General features: G+C 35.5%; 1 protein-coding gene across 2 annotated transcripts; it reads right to left on the bottom strand.

Annotated features, from left to right (window-relative positions):
- Nucleotides 1-1250: 1250 nt before the first annotated feature.
- Nucleotides 1251-21469, bottom strand: LOC132119715 (tudor domain-containing protein 3-like). Of its 2 annotated transcripts, none has more exons than XM_059529908.1 (13): nt 21272-21469; nt 19782-19872; nt 19613-19678; nt 19095-19255; nt 13001-13142; nt 12385-12456; nt 12142-12291; nt 11148-11297; nt 9980-10151; nt 9110-9232; nt 5184-6016; nt 4193-4318; nt 1251-2482 (listed from the first exon to the last, which is right to left on the bottom strand). In XM_059529908.1, the coding sequence occupies exons 1-13, from the start codon at nt 21307-21309 to the stop codon at nt 2366-2368; spliced, it is 2241 nt and encodes a 746-aa protein (XP_059385891.1). In that variant the 5' UTR covers nt 21310-21469; the 3' UTR covers nt 1251-2365. The 2 variants fall into 2 exon arrangements, with proteins under 2 accessions (XP_059385891.1, XP_059385892.1); XM_059529909.1 differs by lacking the exon at nt 1251-2482 and adding an exon at nt 3296-3769.
- Nucleotides 21470-23531: the final 2062 nt, after the last annotated feature.

Genomic DNA, 23531 nt, shown 5'->3' with positions numbered 1-23531 from the left:
TGAAAAAGTCAATTTCCTGTTGTCTCTCACATCAAAAACCAGCCACATGTTTGTTTAAAGCTGTTTTGGCTTGTATCTGTGCAGATTTCGCTCTTGATTCACACAAGATGTTTTTTTTTTTTTAATAGAAGACCCGTATTTTAGTCAGAAGTAAAAGTTTGAAGTTAAAAACATCTTAATGATGGATTTTATTTCATCTTTTGTCTTCTCCAGATGTTAACTGATGGACTGGAGTTGTGTGGATTACTGCGTTATTAGCCGTTTATACTCTCATTTTGACGGCACCCATTCACTGCAGAGCATCCACTGCTGACCAAGTGATGCAGTGCTACATTTCTCCAAATCTGATGAAGAAACAAACTCATCTACATCTCAAATGACCTGAGGGTGAGTGCATTACACCAAACATTCATTTTTGGATTTACTATTCTTTAAAATAGACACTTTTCAATGTTTAAACACTTATTTGTATGACAACCAAGCAATTTGTAGTGTGCACAATCACTGGACTTTTTCATGAAACATGACCGAACAAATTTGTATAAATCATACGTAGAGCAAATTAAGTGTGGCAACTTCTGTCTGAATTCATTTAGAAACTATTTACACAACAGACATGTTCACACCAAGGATGATAATTATGACAAAAAATATTATCCTAATTCTATGATTCTATAAAAATAAATGACGCAGAGGAACAACATCATTGGAATCACTTTCAGAACTTTTAAAATGATTTAGAACGATAAAAACATTCAACCAATCAGAATCTACTCGACTTCAAAGAGCTTGAGCATTTAACGCAACAGGAGACAATAACACAGCGCACGCTTATAATAAACAGAACTACATCATTTATTGGTGTGGTTGCTAATATCTTCGTCGTTATATTTGTTGTTCTTGGTGTGAACAGTATTTAAAGGGACAGTTCACCCAAAAATCATATAAGATGTTCCAAAACTGCAGGAGTTTCGTTCTTCCGTTGAGCACAAAATAAGTTATTTTGAAGAATGCTGGAAACGAAACAACTGACGGCAATAATTGACCTCCAAACGTATGGAAAAAATCCCATGGAAGTCAATGGCTACCGTCAGCCGTTTGGTGAAAGAATTTTCATTTTTCGTGAACTTCCCCTTTAAGAATCATTATTTTGCAAATCCGCTTTTGCACACAACAGCTCTATATACTACCAGCAAATTCAATCCATCAAGTGCAAAAAAAGAAAAGAAAAAAGGCAACGACGCATTGAGTTTGAACAAAAGAGCATAGTGCTTTTATAATTATTATATCAAGTCCTTTACAAATAGTCACCGTGTACAGCAGCAGTTTCACAGTCCAGAATTGATCGATGCAACATGTGCTGCAAGCCCTTACGAATCCGTCTCCCATGCCGAGACAGAGATCTGATATTTCTGAGATATGTTCTTTTATCTCCTCAGCTAGAGATCAAATCATCAGTCTTTGAATTGGAAAAAAAACATCTTTGAGATGAAACAAATGTATCAGATACGGTTTTGTTGTTTTAACTCGCATGAAACCTCACACAGATTCACTCAGGCATGTAACCAAAGCATTGCCATGAGACAGCACATCATGTTTATGAATGCTTATTTACTGAATCTCACGACATCTCATCTCCAGGTCACATTTCACCCCCCAAAAAGCCTATTTGAGTATCATTCAGATTTTTTTGCATTGTGACAGTTTGATGTTTTTCCTACGAATTCTCATTTCTGAAATGTGTCTGGATTCCTTACTTTTGAGTGATTTAAACTACTTTAATACTGCCGTTGTTACTGTATTACATTAGAAAAACAGTAATACAATGGTTTTATTTAAATCAAAATAAAGAAAAAATACTGTTGAAAAATATTTTTTTAAAATATATTTTACATTTTTAACCGTAATAAGAATTGCTAATAATTTAACAATAATTTATGTATTCATAATTCCCATTCCTTATTATTAATAAAGCCGTAATAAATAAAAACACTAATAATGTCACAACGCAAAATATAATTACCTATTCTTTTATTTCGAGGTGAAATATTCTGATATTCACTGAATATTTAGCTGTTAATAATGATGTTTCTGAAAAGGTACAACAAACTGCATGTCATTTTCTCCAATTAGAGTCGTTCACATGTGGATAACGAGATGATAATTACCTGCATGGGCAGAGAACATCATGTTGCATTTATATTGTTCTACAGAGACTACACAATGCTAGGAGAGCAGAAGAGTAACAGCCGTAAACTTAAGTGTGTTGGTTTACCATAAGAGCACTAGTGAGGAGTAAATTAAATTAATTTCCTTGCTATGGAAAGGCTGTGAGTTTGGATTTGGGAGTGTGTGTGAACGCGTGTCAGTCTCTTGCACGAGGCGGTTGATAATATTGTTGTGTCGGTCGAGAGCGGCGAGGCTGTCCATCTCCTCCTCTTCGAAATTCAAGGGAATTCTCATAGTAAATGTCTTCGTCATCCTGTAAAGAAATTGCCAGGAATGAGTGACTAATGTTACTGATAAAGGCAAGTCAACCAAATCAGTCACGGGAAACAGAAAACAGACTGGTCTTTAAATAAAAACAACCCAGACAAAAAAAAAGACCATTTGGGAATTTGGAACAATCCAAACCAAATATTTTTATATAAAAATAGATTTAAAAATAAAAAAAAATCATCAATAAAAATTGATATAATCAAAAATAAAACCAGTACTAAATGTACTTTTTAAAAAGTAAAAATAATGTAATATAAAATAATATTTTAGACATAATAATGCAAACAGAATACAGACTGGTCTTTAAAATAAATAAATAAAAATTAATAATTTAATTTAAATTTAAATAAAATAAATAATAATAACAATAATTAGAAAGATATTTAAATAAGGAAACTAAAATTATTATTAAATAAAAAATATTTAAATAATAATAAAAACAGTACAGTTCTATAATGTATAATGTACTGTTTAATAAAACTCAATTTCACAGTATAAACTGGGTCTTTATAAAATAAAATATATCCTTTTAAATTTTAGGATGGGGGTCCCTCAAAGAGGTTAGAAAATATTGAAAAACCCTGACATTATTAGGGTTGGGTATCGTTCGGGTTTTTTTACCACACCAAATCGATACTTTTAAAATTGTACCGTGCCTAAACGGTGCCTGGACCGATACTTACAAAAAAGAGCCACAAAATGATGGTGGATGACATTAAAGAATGGCTTTTTTATTGAAAGTATGCGGAGAGCTTACTTACTTATATATATATATATATATATATACGTATATATATAAGTACATACAAAACACAACAAATTTACACAAGTTAACACCTAAGCCACCTAACCCAACTACAATAAATGTAACACTAAATAACAGTTACAGTACTAATAACAGCAAAGTTGCCGGTATTCGTGGCAGGAATGCAACAATACAGTTAGCAATGCATAGCTTGGTTTCTAAACAAAGGTTTTCGGTTCTGTGTTTTTTGTGAATTGTGATTTAAAATGTAATTCCTAAAACATGGATTATCATATGTCTACTACTTCTTTTGAGAGAAGTATTATTTTTCCTATTTTCACCCCCCCCAAAAAAAGATTTGGCATTATTGAGTACTACAATCACATGTAATGTCTGTTTCATTCATACTGGACGCCAGAGGGCGCCCTCGTGCAGAAACTCCCCATATGCATCACAGAAGTAGTAGAACTCATGACGCTCCAGGAAATCCCTAATATGGACAAAAGCATCCAGCTAGCGCTGTGACTGAAGAAAAAGGAGAGAAATGTTTTGAATGATGAAACATGAAGACAATAAACACTCGACTGCGACAATATATAGTTTATCTGTGTTCAAGCCATCTCTGGTATTTTCATAATAATTAAGCATATTTATAATCCATTGCTAATCAACAGATAGAACACATTTCTGCCCATTTAATGTAGCTAGCTAACGGTAGGCTCCCAGCTGATTTCAATCCACAACTCATGCATTTAATGGCACCGAAATCTGCGTTCTAAATCGGTCATAAACGAACCAGAACCGGGTTTCGGTACCCAACCCTAGGCATAAGAAGAATAAAAATGTGCACCAAATATCATATATAATATTAGTAACACCCACGATGCATTGAAATGCTCTGGGGTTTGTAACAGAGCTCATGGTTTTTTTGGGTAATCTGTTGCTTACCCATACGTCCATGTGCAGAGGTTTGATATTGTGAAGCAGAACTTCTTCACAGTTGCCGTAGTCGCTGAACACAACCACAGCCGTGGAGCCCGAAGGGTGGATGGCGTCGATTCTCGCCCGATAAAACTGCCACCAAAATACAAAGATGTTTTACAAGAACGCAAAAGTGGAATATGCAATAAAAGGGTACAGAGTGTAATTGGTCCTGGATGACACTATATATTTTCAGAGGGTCATGTTTGGCAGGCAGTAATGCACCCTTTGATGCAACAGTAGATCTAAATATAACGCTACACTCAACACTTTTCACCATCAGTTAATCTTGTGACAACTAAAACACATTCCAGAGCTCCACATGTAATGCTCATTATATATGCAAAGATTCTAGCCAATCACAGCAGAGTGCGTTTACATTGAAGACACACCCCTTCCAACAGAGTTCAAATCAGAGGCAGAATTCAGAGAGGAAAAGACAATTAATATCTGGAAAAAAAAACTACACTAAAAGATAATGAAGACTATATGTGCACCTCGAAATATTAAAGAAAATAAAAAATAACCCCCATTAAAAAAAAAAACATTAAAAAAAATTGTTTCCTGGTGGAAAAAAAACACATTTCCCATGATGCTATACAGAACAGTTGGTCTCCAAAAGATTTAAATAAACAAATATATATATAAACGTAAAATATATTGCTTCTATAGAATGATCACCAATTTTAATTTTTTTTAAATAATTTTTAAATCAACTGCCACTTGCAAAGCATCATGGGACTGTAGTTTTTTTTCTTTAATAGTCATTATGTATACAATCCTTAACTTCTGTTTTTTTTTTCTTCAAATACATTTTTGTAATGTTGTGATTCAACTTGTAGTAAGTTAGTTTGGTTCACAGCTTAGAACACTTTACCCAAGACTTCCCCTATGAGAAAAATGTATAGAAATAGTCTTCCAGAACCGACTCCACTCAAAAATAGTGCATAAGACTCACCTTATTGTCTTCCCAGTAGAGCGCAAGACACTGGTCACCAGCTCTCCAGATTATGTGATTATTTGCGTCATTCGTCTCTCTCTGGCCTTTGATTGGTCCAGATCGTTTCTTGGGGGCGGGGTTATGCATGTTGGTTTGTTTCTGAGGCGGGGCTGGAGACTCCGGCTTAATTGGAACGGTCCGCCTGTGTTCTAAATCACCATTGGGGAGCGGTGTGTTCGAAACCCCGCCCACTTTGATGCCCTGACCAGATCCGGTATCCTGCGGAAAGTCTTTTTTCGTGGCATCTTCCAAACGCTCAAAGTAGCCTGATTTGGGTCTTTCCGGCTTGCCTTTCCTTCTGTTGTTGGGCTCGTTTCTCGCTTTAGGATCAGAGCCTGACGCAGTAGGATTTGAGGATTTGGGTGCCGCGGATCCGTTTGATTGGTTTTTCCTAAAAGCAGCTGGTCCTGTCCCATCCTGCTCTTTACAGCCACCGTTATGAGGTTCCTGCTGAAAGCTTTTCGACCCATAGAGACCCTGCTGTTCCCTGGACTTCCCTATCGATGTGTACGTGCTTCTAGCGTCTTGAGCATCATTCTTCCATCGCTCTGATCCTCCTCTTCCCGTTCGCTCTCCATCCCTCCATTTCTGCGGCTGGGAGACACTGAAAGAGGCCGTGCTGGGTTTAGGAAAGTCTCCGTCCTTCTGGAAACGTGGAGGCCTGTCGTTTCTCTGCGAGCGTCCCTCGTTTCGGGGGTGTTTGGACTGGGTGGCATCTCTGGACATTTGATCAGTGCTGGGGAAAGTCATCTTATGTTGGTGCTCTTGTGGTGAAGGCTGGTTCTTTGACTCTAAGGGGTTTATTTGAAGAAAAACAGGCAGGCAAATGATTAATAATAGTAAATGAATGAGTGGAGCGGTTGCATTTACTTCATATAATCAAAGTAACAGTAGTACTAATATTATTATAAAAACTGTTTTAAGGAATATACATTTTTTATTTAACAGTATTTGTAAAAAAAAATTATAATAATTAAATCTTCAACTGTTTTTAAGAAATTGACTAGAAATGCTTTTTGTGAATTAAAATTACACTGCTAATATGGAATACAAAAAAAAAATTTAAACAGAAAACAGAATTCGGGAAAATATAAATGGATTTCATAAAAATAACTTATACTTTTAATAAACTGTTGCTAAATTGAATAAGTTTTATGATTTTTATTAGTCAGACATTCTTTTTGATTTTGGAAATTTTATGTACCGTATTTTCCGGACTATAAGTCGCACTTTTTTTCATAGTTTGGCTGGTCCTGCGACTTATAGTCAGGTGCGACTATGCTGCTGAGTGCTCCTGTAGTCTACACTGAAAACATAGGGCGCCCTCTCGCGGCTGGAGACGGTAATGTTTTCTCTTGGTTCTTGGTTCTAAATAAATGCGACTTCTAGTCCAGTGCGACTTATATGTTTTTCCCTCATCATGACATATTTTTGGACTGATGCGACTTATAATCCGAAAAATACGGTAATCATTCAAATGGGAATTCAGAAACAGAATTTTGTGAGGGGGGGGGGGGGGGAACTACTGAAAATAAAATAGGTTTCATAGAGCACTGATTGAGTTATTACCTGCTATGATAATTCATTTAATGCTACATTTTAGTATTTGCAAAGAAAAGCCCCTAAAAGAGAATTTAAACTCAATGAAAAGATTGTTAACTGTTGTTTTACACGTTTTAGTGCCTTGCTCCATGCATTTAAAGACCTTTTTACGAAGTTGAGAAATGTCAAGCGGTAATAAAGTTCATTCAAGAAAGGTGAAAATCTCTTCATAGAAATATCAATTTAAATGCAGGACACAGTGATGATGAAGGGCACTTCAGAAGCACTATCACAGTGTGTTTCAGGTCATTCTGACTCAGCAAGAGCCTGAGTGTTAAAACAACGAGTGGAGGAAGACAAACGTTTCTCCACATATTAGCCCTGTCTGTTTTCTCCTAAAGCCATACGTCAGGCAGAGCTTACAACCCTCAGAGACTTATCTAAAGCGCACTAATAGAGCGCCTTTATTTGGGACAGGCCATCTGTTTGACGCCGCACAGCTCTGCAGCACACTGGGACTTCAACATAAGACCAGATTAAAAATCTTGATTCATTGTTCCCATTATTAGATTGGTTTCGCTGCAAATGCAGTGGGAAAAAACGTTTTAAAGTGTTAGGGTTAACTAAAACTATATTATATTATATATCACATTCGAATAATTGAGCTCACAAAAAACGAATATTCGAATATTTATTTAAATTAAGTTTAATGAGACAGACGTTATTTTTCAGCAACATTTATTGTTTCCGTCATTTTGAACAAGCTTACACACAATAAGCTAGAACATTACACGTCGTGTTTTGTAGCTGAAAACATTTAACATGCGTGCAAACAAACAAAAGTACAGATTAAAAGCAAAAAAAAAAAGTGAACAAAGAAAAAACGTAAAGCAGCCTGCAGCAATTAGGCTATTGTACAGAATGTAGCTTGCACTTAACTTTGAAACTTTGAAACTGTCAGCAAATGTTTGTTGCTTTTTTTCTATTGTTTCAAATGTTCTTGTTAAGAAATACGGGCATGTAAACATGATCGGGGGAAAGTCGGCTCCTTAGTCTGTTAACAATAAGGCCGGCCGCGGAGAAAACACGCTCTGACGGCACAGACGTTGACTCACAAATAACGCTGTGCTAAGCGAATAAGTTTGGTGAAGCGCTTCGTGTTTTCGTTTCACCACTGAATACGATCCTCATCTGGTGGAATACATGGCTCCAGCAAGAACTGTTCCCACTCGTCTCGGCTGGACTCTCTGTAATCATCGCTGGAGAACTGGCTCAGCCTTTTCCAACGAGTGGGCATGGCATCTTCTTCATCGTTGGTGACGCACCACTCGCATCAAGGAAAATGTTCTGATAATGTTCAAAAAAGTTTTGTTTTTTTTCTTCTCTCATGTTTTTATCGAGAAACCTGAGATGTTTGTGCCGAGGGTCTAGGGCAGACGCGAGAAGAGGAGTTTTCACTGCATTCTCCAAGTTAGCGGTGATTATTCATTGCTTGAGAGATGCTGCAACAATGTTCTTGAATTCGGTCACTTTCTGTGACTCTCCACGGCATATTTGAAGTACTGTAGACGATCGCAGTTCTTTTAGGGGGCGTTCACATATCGCGTCTTTTGCGCGCTCAAGTTCGTTATTTCCAATGTAGGCGCGCGGTATGCACGCTCATAATGGAAGCGACGCGGTCACGATGCGCACTTGGTGCGACGCGCCCGTTTTTTCCAGGCGCGTCCACACCGCATAGAGTTAAAAACATCTCAACTTTTCAGAATGCTGCAAGCGCACCGCGGGTCATGTGAAATTCAAATATAATTTTTATTTATCGAATAATTAGAGCAGAACGAATATAGATAGAGCAGAACATAAATAGAGCAGAACACTATCCGTGCACACCCCTAAATTAGTTTTCTTTAATAAAGTGGAAATAAAATAAATATTAATAGCAAAAAAAAAAATTTTTGTCTTGGCAACTAAAACAAGCTTAAATATGAAGTACTAAAATTACTTAATCTATAACTAAAATAAAATAAAAATTAACACTAACCATAATAATAATAAAAACAATAACAAAATACACTATAAAAAAACAAAAAATAAACAAATCAAAATAAATTTATATTAAAATATATATTTAATACTTAAAAATATAAACTAATTTAAAATATTAATAAATACTAAAATAGAATATAAAGAATACTAAAATAACACTGTTACTTTTGGAAAGGACAAAATAGGCCCTGATACTATAAGCTTCCAAAATTGGCCAATTCAGACATCAAATTTAAAAAAGCACTAAAATTGTCAGCTTTTTTTAATGCTCCATAAATACAAAGGTAAGTTCTGGGTACCTTCGATGGAGAATGTCCCCATTTTTGACTCCAGGAAGTCAAACAGTGTGCTGGGCCCAGACGGTCTTCCTCCTCCTTCCTCGTCCTCATCTTGTCTGGAGCGCCCTCTTCCACGACCCTTTCCTGTCAGATAACAAATAAACCATCAAACTAAAAGGACATTGAGTTAAGGACAGTTTACACCACAAAGCAAAGCAGCAATGAAAATACGGTTTTATATTCCTTGTGCTCAAAAACCAGCAACACTAATCACAATAACATCTATCTGCAATTAACAACTGCATTGTCATTAAAGAAACAGTTTATCCAAAAATGAACTTTTTCTGAAAACTTGTTTCTTCATCAGATTTGGAGAAATGTAGCATTGCATCACTTGCTCACCAATGGATGCTCTGCAGTGAATGGGTGCCGTCAGAATGAGGGTCCAAACAGCTGATAAAAACATCTCAAGTAATACACAGCACTCCAGTCCCTCAGTTAATGTCTTGAGAAGAAAAAGCTGCATGTTTGTAAAAAACAAATCCATTAAGATGTTTTAAACTGCATACGTTGATTCCGGCTAAAATGCAAGTCCTTTATGCATGGGATGACTTTCTCCACTGGTGTGGATTATTGTGATGTTTTTATCAGATGTTTGGATTCTGACGGCACCCATTCACTGCAGAGGATACATTGCTGGGACAATGATGCTACATTTCTCCAAATCTGATGAAGAAATAAACTCATCTGCATCTCGGTTGTCCTGAGGGTGAGCAAATTTTTATGCAAATTTTAAATTTTGGGTCCTTTAATGGTTTTTGGCACTAAACAAAACTGAATAAAAAAGAAAAAATGATCTATACAACAAGAAAACGTATTGACGCGTTTTACCTCGAGGCGGTGGGCGGCTGTGCTCTGTTTGGGTCACTTTGGGCTGGTTTGTTCCACTGAGCAGGAAGTTGAGGGCCACTTCCAGGTTATTGTTGTTATCCAGCAGGGCCTGTCTGGACGCCTCTCGGTTAAACCCCATCTCCATGATGTCCCTCAAAGCACGCTCATCAACCTTGAAGAGACAGCAGCAGCAGCAAACAGCACAAAGGAATTTGAAGAAGTTGAAGGTCATCAAAAAATACATTAAAATCAGGGACAAAAGAACAGATGAAGAGAGCAGAAAGCATTTTATCTTGTGATGATAAACAAAACACAAGTCACATCTGTGCTTACGTTAGCTATAGATTTATCTTTTATCATGCACTCACTTAATTAGAGAAAAATATTGGCTTTTCATTTTAAGCCCATCGTACAACTTTGGGCCACTTGATGCGTTTTCAAGAACTGTTATTTAAGAAATACAAAAGTGAAAACAGCAGAATTTGAATCCATTAGCTCAAAAAAAAAAAACACCTTAGATACAGAAAGGTTAAAAAACCCATATTTTCAAAGTCAAAATGATACAATTTACAAACTTTTACTAAATTAGGAAATAGAGAAATAGGAAATTAATCTTAAAAAGGCAATTAATACTTGCATACAGCAAAGATGCATCAAATTGATTTAAATGACAGGATACTAAAGATTTCTAGTTAAATTAGATGCTGATTTAATTTTTTTACTTTGCTTCAAGAATCCTGAAAAATGAAAATAGCACAGTTTCCACCAAACTGTTCAGCACTGATTTGATCAGAAATCTTTCTTGTGCAGAAAATCAGTATATCAGAATGATTTCTGAAGATCATGTGACACTGAAGACTGGAGTAATGATGCTGAAAATACAGCTGTGCATTAAAAAAAAAAATGAAATAAATGCAGCCTTGGAAAGCATAAAAAAGCTTTTCAAAAACATGAAAAAATGTATATCGATAAACTCATTTCAGATTCCCAGATGACTTTTTCTTGCCATTGCAACAACCTAAATCATGAATAAAATACAATATGAGTTATGCATGTCTATATAAGACCCATCGTGATGATGCACAAGAGTTCTCTGGTCTGTTTTATTTCATGAGGAAGGACTTCCTACTTTAAAACAGCTGTTTTTATGATGATCTTTGGATCTCACCAAATCTCTGTAAACTCCTTCTGACTTGTTCTCCATCCATGGCTTTTCTCTCTCCTCTCGTTTTCTCTGATAGGTGTCTCGGCTCTTGTAGGTGGACCCTGGATTGGCGAGGTTTCCGCCTGCATTGCCTCCACCGCCAAACGTTCGCATCTATCACAAACAAAGAGAAGACAACTGATGCACAATGGAAAAAAAACAGGACACTCCAGCATTTTTAGATCAGATTTCTTCAATTACTGTAATAAGAACACAACTATAGAACAACGAACAGCATTTCTGGACATCATAAGTGCGTTTTAAAAGTTTTGAAACACAGCCCAGGTGTTAATCATTTATATGGTGTTCACTTGTAATTACACACTCAAAACCAAACATTTCTTAATTAAATATCGGAGAATATTAAGTTCACCCATGGCCTAGGGTTGCAGTCAAATTCAATTACACACTGCTTTAATATATCAATATTTCATTATCAAAAGGTGCTACTTTGTTGCAGGGGATGAAAATCATGTGCATTCTGAATTGAAATTCCAATATCTTTGTACAACGCAGAAAAACAACAATCTGCGGGTTATATGTATATAACCGGTTAAAACTTTGGGATAATTAGGATTTCGAAATGTTTCAGAAAGAAGTGTTTTCTACTCATGTCAGTATTTGCATTTTTTATTTAATCAAAAATACAGAAACCGTAATATAGTGACAAAAGTTTTCTATTTGAATACTCTTTAAAATGTAATTTACAGCATTGTTAATAATCAGAAATGTTCTTGAGCAGCAAATCAGCACATTAGACTGATTTCTGAAGATCAAGTGACGCTGAAGACTGCTTCGATCACAGAAATAAATTACAGTTTGTAATAGAAAGTTATTTTGAATAGTAATATTTTAAACATTTTCTGTATTTTTGATCATATGTAGCCTTGACGAGCTTCTTTAAAAATCGAATGTGGTGTATGTTTAAATCGCGAGAAGAGAACATTATCAAACAGACCTCTTTACTCTTGGCGATCTCTGCGATGGCAGCGATTCTTTGTCTCTCAAACTCGTCGTTGTCTTCAGCAGATTTGACAGCGTTGGTGCTCTGCAGCGTCTTCCTCTGATCCAGAGCTCTGCTGTCCACCTGCTCCATCTGAGCACATTTCTACAGAGAGACACCAGCAGCCATCCAATTACAATCAAATCAACCTCATAAATAACCAGAAGGTCAAAGGTCAGACGCTGAAGGAGTCCTGACCTGTCCGAAGGGAACGAATGGAGGAGGTCCACCTTCTGTGCCGATGTTTCTTCGGCTGTGTTTGGCGAGGCTCTTTTGTGAGAAAATAAAAAAAATAAAAAATTTCCATTTAATTTTGCCGTGTTGTTTTTAATAAAAATATGTCTATATAGTTATTTTTTTTATTTCCATTTCAGTTACTGCAGTACATCATATTAAAAAAAAATAAATTAAAATGAGAAATGCTGCATTGGCAACTTGCTGAAATAAAATAACCTTTTTATTTGTTAACATTTATTTGATTTCAAGGTTTTAGTTAACTATAATAACCTTGATGCATAAGGGAAAATAATCTTTGGACTGAAGTTATTTACTCATCAAGATGAATAAAGCAATGCGTTTTCATGCTATCTGGCTTTGACTGATAATTAAAATAACTCATCTGTTGCCAATGTGCCATCTATCAGTGAGACAAAATATGATGAATATTAACAGATGGTTACAAGAACCCGTTTCTGTGTGAAACTGTGACTTCTGTTTCTTAAGTTTTAATGAATAGATTGGACTTTTTCCCTAGAGCCAAGTTACAATGAATTAGTGTATTTTCTAGATTTACACTAACTCTGATGACCCTCACCCTCTGAAACTCCCACTTCTCGATCATGTGATCCACTTCACCTCCGAGAACCGTGATCTTGGAATCGTCCAATAGCAGAATGCCGTTTTTAACCTGGACGGCCCCCAGGAGCTTCACTTTGGTTCCAGGAGGAGTATTCAGACTGAAAGCGGAGCAGAAATCAAATTAAAGTGTTAAATCAATTGCTTTGAGTCAATTGCTTTTGAAAAACTGAAAAGATTTTTTTGTTTTATGTGAAATAAGTCTCTCCTGCTCACCAAAGTTGCATCTGCTTGATCAAAAATACAGTAAAATTGTAAAATATTATTACAATTTACATTATCTGTTTTCTATGTGAATGTCTGTTCAAATATAATTTATTTCTGTGATGCACAGCTGTATTTTCAGCATCATTTCTCCAGTCTTCAGTGTCATGAACTTCAGAAATCATGATAATATGATGATTTACTGCTCAAGATACATTTCTGATTATTATCAATGTTGAAAACCACTTAATATTTTTGTGGAAACACAGACAAATTTTTATATATATATTATTTGATGAACAGCCTTTATTTGAAACAGAAATATTTTGTAACAAAATGTCTTTAATAAATATCATTTTTTTTTAATTCATTGCGTCCTTTCTAAATAAAAGCAATACAAATCTTACTAACCTCAAACTTTTGAAGAATAGCTTAAAATAATTTTAAAGGAAAAAAACTGGATATTATAATTCAAATAAAGACCATTTCTACTTTTACTAATATATATATATATATATATTAGTGTTGCAACGATGCGTCGACGTCATCGATTACGCCGACGTGCGTGAAATGCGTCACACTGTTTACATCTCGCGTAATGGCATACTGGGAATGGAGAAAGTTGCATTCTATCACAAAAACAGAGACCACTGTTATCAAAAGTATGGGAATACTTTAAACAGAGGCCAAATAAAATCGCCCTTTGTTCCCTCTGCAAAACCGATATGGTGTACCACGGCAGCACAACTGCGATGCACGAGCACCTCAGAGGAAAACATCCTGGCGCTCTCCGGTGTTACGGTTTAACTGGTTACCGTGTGATCTGGTGACCAACTTCCTGGTTCAGGTCTCTGCTGCAGATGTGATGGAACGACCGCAGCAGATTCAGCGATTCTAAAAGTACACACTGATGTGATATTATTAAGTGTCTAATAAACGCAGACTTGCTCATTGCATGATTCTGATATTATTGTAAATATTACATGTTATTGGTATGATCACCCGTAGCGGCTGAAGTAAGGATAAAATAAAAAATAAAGTAAGTCTGTGTTGGCGCGGGTTTCGAACACGCGTTAGGGGCCGTCACATATCGAGCCTAAAAACGCATGTAAACGCTAGTCGCACCGCTTTCTCCTTCTTTCCAAAGCGCTCGTCATTGCTAAGCAACCATGACGTGCTCTCTCCATGAAGACGCGGAAATTTCAGCAAAGGATAAATGGATTTGCAGCACTAAAAATCAGCTCCAGATCTCTGGAAACCATGCTAAACCATAACAGAACCCTGACTACATTTTATGGTTTGTTATGCTAAAGAACATTTCATGACGTCCCAGACAACTGTAAATTTGTGGCTACTGTGGTTTAATTATAAGCACTATCGTAAACTCATATTTACCATAGTAAAATAATTTTCTTTGCCTCTTTATTTTTGTATACTGTAAAAACTTCAACCACATCGGTTGAAAATGAATAAAGGTTGAAATATTATATTAGAAGAAGTTGTACTTATATTTTTTTGTAAATTTATCCAAAGGATTCATTAGCTAATCAAAAAAAGAACATTAGATTAAATATTTATTGTAATGAAAATAATCGTTAGATTAGTCGACAGAAAAATAATCGTTAGTTGCAGCTCTAATTTATAATGAAACAAGTTATGACAGCCACTTTAAATTAATATATTACAGGAAACATATATTCATTTCTATAAATAGAAATTAAAAACAAAATAATAATAATAATTGGAATTTAATTGTAATTTTTAAAACATCCTTCACAAAATGTTTATTTCTGACTCCCTTTTGGTTATGTGGTAGAAAGTGACCCAGGGATTTCTTGAGAGAGCTTTCCAGAGATTCACCCCCAAAAAATAGGTCGGTTTTCCTTATTTAGCATCTGGAATGACTTCCCCACACCTCCAAAAAAAGGGAATTTAAAATTCATAATTGCACTTCTCTACTTAACTTGCTTCTATTTCCTGGTTGTCAATCAAGTTTTTTCTCTCCGATGTGTTCCAGCTTTAGTTAGTGTAAGGCATTTGCTGTAAACTGGGATTAAGAACTGACTGTTTGACTTTAATTAAAGATTAAAGGGGGAGAAGGGATGGATTGAGAGAGAGGAAGAGGAAGAAACTATATTTTCCCTCACAAACACTAATACCCCGAGGAGAGAAGTGGAGCAGTGAATTATCCAAAATGCAGGCTTATTTCCTCAAATATGTCCCCTTGCCTGAACCCTAAACAAATGTTCATGCTCCTGCTAAAAATACATCACACGCACACCTCCCGCTCTCCAACACACCAAATAAACTTGCCCTCAAGAACACAGTGGAGTCCGGGGAGCACTCAATGTCTGACGTGACCAGCGCAATTACAGACTTTCCTAAGCTCAAAGCGATGTAGGATCCAATACGAACTCTTCGGAGAAGGCAGAGAAAAAATCGTTTGTTCCAGTACAATGCTTCTGTTCTTTTAACCAATCTCGCTTTCATTTGAAGGTGAAATAATTATTTGAAATGAGTGACACTAAACTGAATTGTAAAAATACATCTAATGCAAATAAAACATTACTGATTATCGTCAATGTTGGAAACTGTTGTGCTGCTTAACATTCTTTGATGAATAGAAAGTTCAATAGAACAGCATTTATTTGAAATCAAAATCTTCTTTTGATTAAATAATTAATTGACTCCAAACCGAGCTGAAAAAACTTTTTCATAATGTACAAAACCAAAGTCAAACCACAGTTAATAAGTGTGCAAAACCTTCGTAAACACTTCAAAATAATGCATGCCCGTTCTGTGCTTGAATAAAGGAAGCTTTGGGTTCAAATGAACAGTGGATAGTTTTATCCTGTATGTTAGCGACAGGGATGGATGAAGAAGAGAGTGAGCCGAGGAACAGATGAATAAAGAGAGCTCTGTTCTTCAAACGGCACGAGGACACAGTCTGATGCCCGGCCAGAGCCGTAATGGAGACATGGGATTGGTGAGGTTTGAGCCAACCAGAAGGACTGAAACTGGGGTTAAAGAAAGGAGAGTACAAGAAAAGGGCAGAAAAGGTCGTTTGAGTTTAAAGCGGCTTTATAAGATTACAAAGTGTCAGATATCATGGAACGAAAGTAACAAGAAGAAACTATTTCAGTCTTTTCTACTGCAAAATGTTATGTTTAACTCTATTTTGTACCTCTTTTTGTACCAGTGTAAGACAGCGCTGTTAATTTAGAGAAATAGTTCACCCAAAAATAAAAAAAGTGTTGATAATGTACTCACTCTCAGGCGATCTGAGATGTAGATGAGTTTGTTTCCTCATCACAACAGATTTGGAGAAATGTAGCATTGCATCAGTGTCTCAGCAATGGATGCTCTGCAGTGAATGGGTGCCGTTATAATGAGAGTCCAAACAGCTGAGAAAAAAAAACCTCACAATAATCCACAGTGCTCCAGTCCATCAGTTAACATCTGGAGAAGCCAAAAGCTGCGTGTTTGTAAAAAAACAAATCTATTAAGATGTTTTTTCTGGTCTGAATCAGGAGAAATCTGCACAGATACAAGCTAAAACAGCTCTAAACAAACATGTGGCTGGATTTTGGATGGTCTTTTTCACTGGAGGAAGTGTTATTATGGATTATGGACTCATATTTTAACCGGAAACAATGGTTTGAGGTTTAAAAACATATTAATGGATTTGTTTCTTGCAAACGCACAGCTTTTGGCTTCTCAATATTAACTGCTGGACTGGAGTGTTGTGGATTATTGTGATGTTTTTCTCAGCTGTTTGGACTCTCATTCTGACGGCACCCATTCACTGCAGAGCATCCATTGGTGAGCAAGTGATGCAATGTGGGTGAATAAATATTTAGCTAATTTTCATTTTTGTGTGAACTGTTGTTCTTTTAAGCATCATGGTAATGTTTGCTCATATTAGGGTTAATTATTTGAACAAACCCTTCACATTATGCGTTCAAATTAATGGTGTAACTCGTCATGCATTTGTACCTTCACAATTCAAAGCTTTGTATACACCATTAAAATATAAAACTACATAAGTTGCTTTAAGCAGTTGACACGCTAATTAAAAAACAACAACATTATAGTGACACATAAATCAATGCAACAAAAGAGACATTCTTGGTATGCAGCCTGAATCTTACTTGCACAAAGATGCAGTTTTTCCGCATTTCAAAATGACATTGATGTTTTAGGCTCCTGGAGCAAGAGAGAAAATGAACCTGAAGTAACCTCAAAAGCAGCGCAGTAACATGACCCTGAACGACTCTGTAGCACCGTGAACATCTATTCATCGTGAAAAAGAACCTTTTATGCGGCTCCCCACTACATCAAAACGTCTTTAGTCTGATTCAAGGCAATTACAGGACCTCTTTATCATATTAAAAGCTACGTTTAATCAAACGGCAGGTTTTTGGCCTCATTATGGGCCACTTCACTGTGCCTGACGGACCGAGACGTTATTTCATTAAATCATACGGCGCAATAAGACGTGCTTCAATTAAATATCTGAAGTACGATTTTACAGCTACTCGTTCATAAAAATGAATGACAAATCACAAGTCACATGTCAAATCTATACGTTTATGCTTTAATGTCATGTTTGATAGCAATATGGTTGAATAAATTAGCTAAAATAGCTAATAAGGTGGAAGTAACTTTCTACAGATCTCTCCGGGCACAGATTCCACATCACTCATACTATTTCTGAAGTATGTAGTGTTCATAGTAAGCATACTTCATGAATGCATGCAAAAACCCACATGCATTTGCCATAATGTGTATTATAACCGCATGAAAATCTGTACCCCACAATGCAATGCTCTTGAGTTGACATTGCATTACGAATGTGAGACAAATCAAACAAAGGGATAGTTCACCCTCTGATTTACTCACCCTCAAGCCATCCGAAGTGTCCATGACTTTCTTCTTTCAGACGAATGCAATATGCCTATGTCATCCGCTGGAACGCCACTCTCTCGTGAATGCGTGCATGACAGTTAGTGAGATTAGAATTTATAAAATGTTAAATATGGATTTTATTCTTACACAAATGCATCACTTTAAATGGCCTTTATTAATCCCCCGGAGCTTGTGGAGCACTTTTAATGATGGATGAATGCACTTTATTGGACTTCAAAATCACATTCAAATTCATGTATCACAGTTGTTTTCAACATTGATAATAATCAGAAATGTTTCTGAAGCAGCAAGTCAGCATTATTCAGTTTTATTTGTGAAGATCATGTGACACTGAAGACTGGAGTAATGATGCTGAAAATACAGTTGTGCATCACAGAAATAAATTACATTTTAAAATTATTTATTTAAATGTATATTTAAATAGAAAGCTTTTTTTATTGTAATAATATGTGTGGATTACTTGTGATGTATTTATCAGCTGTTTGGACTCTCATTCTGACGGCACCCATTCACTGCAGAGCATCTATTGGTGAGCAAGTGATGCAATGCTACATTTCTCCAAATCTGATGAAGAAAAACTCACCTACAAAATGTCATAATATTAACATTTTTTCCCCTGTATTTATTAAATCAAATAAAAGCAGCCTTGGTGGTAAGAAGAGACTTTAGATAAATTATTTTAGCACGCCGTCATTAAGTGTGATCATACTACTAGACATCAGCATGATTCAGCACCATCTTCCTGAAATTAGCGTCCCACACCAAGAACAGGAAATGTGTCAACCTGGACCTGACTGTCAATTAGTCTAATGCATGAGCTCCCACTGACAAGCTGATGCAGTTTTACACATCCCTGTGCATTATATAGTGCATTATAATGACAAGGATGATCCAAATATCCACAGACAGTTGAGCTGTACCTGATTTTGGACAGATGTTTGTACTCGAGGCCGGTGCACAACATGTGTCCGTCCGTCATCTGCAGACGCAGCATTCTGGGCACCGCCTGCGACTCCTCATGATCTTTAGAAGCAGCAACATTACGGATCTTCTGCAGCTGAAAGACACAAGGGCCCTCCAACTGCAGGAGAACCAGAGGGGTTTTGCATCAAACAGATAAAAGACTCATTAACATATGGGTTTAAATTATCGTTACAGAGCAATACAGCTCTCAGAAACCAGATCCCAGTCATTATTCTGCAGGAATGTCACATCCTTTTGACCAGACAAATGTTCTTTTACCTCTGCTCTGACTCGAACTATGTTTATTTCAGCTCTGCTAATGTTCTCCTATAATAACAGCGCCATCTTGTGGGCAGTATTAACAAGTGCAAAAAGTCTATTTGTATTATAAAAATGCATTTTATAATAATAATGCGAAATCCAGTTTCAAATGATCAAGATAAAAGTAGCTGGTTATTTTAATACACAAATGTACCTTTTCTATTCGTCCACTGTTGATGTCCGTTGGCAGAAAGCTCTTTCCTATGGGTCTCAGATCACTCTGTGAATTAAAGAATGGTTTTTATTTGTGTCGATGCTAGTATTGAAGAGTCTTAACCCAAATATACATGATCACAAACGGAGAAAGACACGAGTAAACTTACGTTTAGTGCTACTTGGATGATGTCAGTCAGTGATGCTTTTTCCTTCTCTGATGAACTTTTACACTCCTCGATTCCTTCATCTGTAAGGTACCTGTGGAGAAAAGCATAGGTTTAGAGGAAATGTGTGTGATTTCAGCCAGGGATTTTCTATATTTTACACACTAAGAACCCTCAAATATGAGAGGGGAGGGGTAAAATTTTAAATCATGTATATGGTTTCTTTTATATTTATATTTATATATAAATATAAATAAATATCTTTATTTTTCCCTACTCATTACCGTTCTCTACTATTACAGGTTTTATTTATTTCAATCTAGCTATTTACTAGTTTCTTTCATAGTTTATTGATTATATATATATATATAGTTGTTTTTTTATTATTATTATTATTTTTTTCAATAATTTTTATTATTTCAATTTTAAACTATTCTGTGGCTCTGAATTTAGTCAGTGAAGGAAAATTAAACTATCTTTACTACAGCAGTTTTCAGACTAGTGGAAAGAAAACATTAAAATGCACTTTTAAATGTTTCATTAAACTGTATCTATTTGAATCTGTAGATTTAAATTACAGTACTTTTAAAGGCTGTGGGTTTTTTCAGCAGCACTTAAATACAGGTAGGTACTTCCATGCAGGTAAATCTCAAAGGTTTTTTTTATATAAATATAATGTATATAAACAAACATTTGATATTTACCTTGCTGTTAACAGTATTTTCTGACTTATGGGGGTGATAAAAGAAATACAAAATCTCCTTTGTGGAAAATCTCTGATAGCTGCACAAAATATTGTCTGGAAATAAGTGCATATTTGATTAAATACCAGATCAGTTGCATATTTAAGAAAAAAACTCAGAAATGTTGTAACAAAACAATTGTCTTAAAGTACTGTGATTAATCATCTATGGAAATACTGTTAAACCTGTTCTTTTAAGAATCATGTAATTAAAATTGCATCAAATAACCATGGTATTGGCATAACTGTAACATAATATTTAATATTCACGGTAAAACCTGAGATCTAAAGGAGATGAAGTCGAGCTCTGAACAATTAAAGTGTTGAAAGATGCTGATGATTGTCTTTAAGAACTTGTAAAAAATTTCATGACAGTTCAGACGGATTAAAAAGCTTCAGCAGCCGATTATTAAACTATCATATATGACACACACACACACACACACACACACACACATATATATATATATATAGTTTAGTATTACTGATAACAGACTAGCTGTCAAAAAATGTTGATTATCGTGCTAACGATTTAGCCGCGAACAGCACTAAACATCCCAAAAGCCGAATTAATGCTAAACTAACGAAGTAATAGGTATCGTACATTGTTAAAGGAACGTATAAGAAGCTATAAATATATTATAAAAGTAAAACTCGCTTTTAAATCAGAGCGAGTGAACGTATGTAAACATGAGTTAGCACCAGTAGCATGCTAAACACAGTTAGCCGTTAGCACTCGGTAGTGACTCACCAGCCTTCTTGAATGAGCGCCGAGCTCAGATCGCACATCTTCGCACACACCGATGAGTTTGTAGGAAATCACTGTCTGGAATAGCGATGAAATCACATCGTTTGTGCGTTACTCTGGACTCGTTTCTGCGGCGTTAGCTGGCGCTGCAGCCGGACGAAGACGGATGACGTCACGCGCAGACTTCCGTCGCGTCGTGGGTCAAAGTGGAGCGCCGCTGAATTACATTGATATAACATAAAAGGACGCTATGATTAGTTATCTACCTTATAGATCATAAATATTAAACGCCTTTATACATGCGGTCAAATTCTTTTAATAATTAAGCCTTTTATGAATACTGCATTTATTTTATAAAAAAATACAGTAAAGGCAAATATTTTTACAATTTAAAATAGCTGTTTTCTATTTGTATACATGTTAAAAATATAAATTTATTGATTGAAAGCTTAATTTTCAGCATCGTTACTCCAGTCTTCAGTGTCACGTGATTTTTCAGAAATCATTCTAATATGATGATTAGATGTTTAATAAAAATTTCCGATTATTATCAATGTTAAAAATAATTGTTCTGCTTCATATTTTTTGTGGAAATAGTGATTTAAAATATTTAAGTAAGATTTCATATTATTCAAGGATGCATTCAATCAAGGAGCTTTGTAGAGATGTTATTACATGTCCCTACCAATATCCAGCGACTACTAAACTGTCCTTAGCAATAATTTTGATCTAATAATTAAATATATTTGTATGTAGCTTAACCACTGCAGTTGTAATTCCGGCCGCATCTGAAATAGGTCACACCACTGAAATTACCTGAGAAGTTAAAGTAGTAGCCAATTCTAGAAAAGTGCGCACATTTAAAGGGGTCATACGATGCGATTGAATTTTTTTCTTTCTCTTTGGAGTGTTACAAGCTCTTTCTATCGACAATTAGAAAGAAGAGCAGGTCAATGGGCATCAATGTTTAAGGCTGGTAAACACTTGTACGCATATAATACTACCCACATTGGCATGTGTACTTCAGGTGTCAAGGTTGCATTCAGTTGAAGGAAGAAACCTCAAAGACAGTGCCAGAAGGATGCTGGATTAATCAACATTAATCAAACATTGTGTTGTCAATCCTCAATAAGTTACAACACGAATCAGAAACATAGAAAATTATTTCTTTATTGGAATTCCGCAGTTCTTAACCACCTCAGTCTGTATTATATTTAGGGTGTTAAAAAAATTCAACATGAAGGGGATGGTCCACTATAGAAGGAGGCATTTTAAAAGACTGCACTGTTCTCAGTCATTAGAGGTATGTGTATAAAACACACAACATCTATAGAGAGCTTCTCTCTCTCTTGCCAGTTATTCTCTCTCTTTTGCAGTTATTTGCCAAATGGCTCCCTGTCACAATTAGTCTAATTAAAGTAAAAAAAAAAGTAAAAAACAAAAAAAAAAATGCAGGCAGCAACAGAGTTTAACTTGAGGAATCAAGTTGGAAAAAAAACAATAATTAATAATTAACTTTAAGTTCACTATTGGTTGTTTGATTTGTTAAAATAAGTAAATCTTCTTTTTTTATGTTGTCATTCTTCAGTAATGTTTTAATGTTAAGTGTGATAACATGCTCTTGATTTGTATTCAATTTGTATTCAATCTTAAGTCACTTAAAATATATAATTTTTATATTTTTGTTATCTTAAGCTGTCATAAAATTAATATTTAAGTGTAAGGTATTTATAATATAGTATTTTGGCATTAATTATTTTGTATTTTCATCATTTTATATTATCTTAAGTTGTCAAAAATGTAATTTTTCTTAAAAAAGCTGTATATTTAATTTGTTTGGATGGATTGCCATTTTGTTGTGTATTAGATGTTTATATGTAGGCATTCATTAGCTGTCTATTTAATGACTAGTATATTTTTGGGCTAGGTAAGACGTCTATTAATTTTCACTGAAAGCCCAAATTGAGCCTTGTTTTAGCCTAGTGTTAGAACAGCTCCTAGATGTCTTTTAAATGCTAAATTGATTGCTGGAAATCTACAAAGTCAATGATTTATCCATAGTTCTCCTTAGCTACACTACAAACAAAACAAGTCTCAAACAACCCTGCATAACAGACATAGGACAGATTGTCACTACCTCCAGAATGTGCACCTGTCGCACCAACAGTAACGTCACTTCCAGGAAACAACTGAACGCACTTCGACACAGGCATCGGTCCTATCTCCTTTTATATCCATGGAGCGCACCATAATATCTGCCACC

The sequence above is a fragment of the Carassius carassius genome, chromosome 38 (genome assembly GCF_963082965.1).
Source record: "Carassius carassius chromosome 38, fCarCar2.1, whole genome shotgun sequence".
In the NCBI taxonomy this organism is placed as follows: domain Eukaryota; kingdom Metazoa; phylum Chordata; class Actinopteri; order Cypriniformes; family Cyprinidae; genus Carassius; species Carassius carassius.
This window is presented reverse-complemented; position numbering and strand designations above follow the sequence as displayed.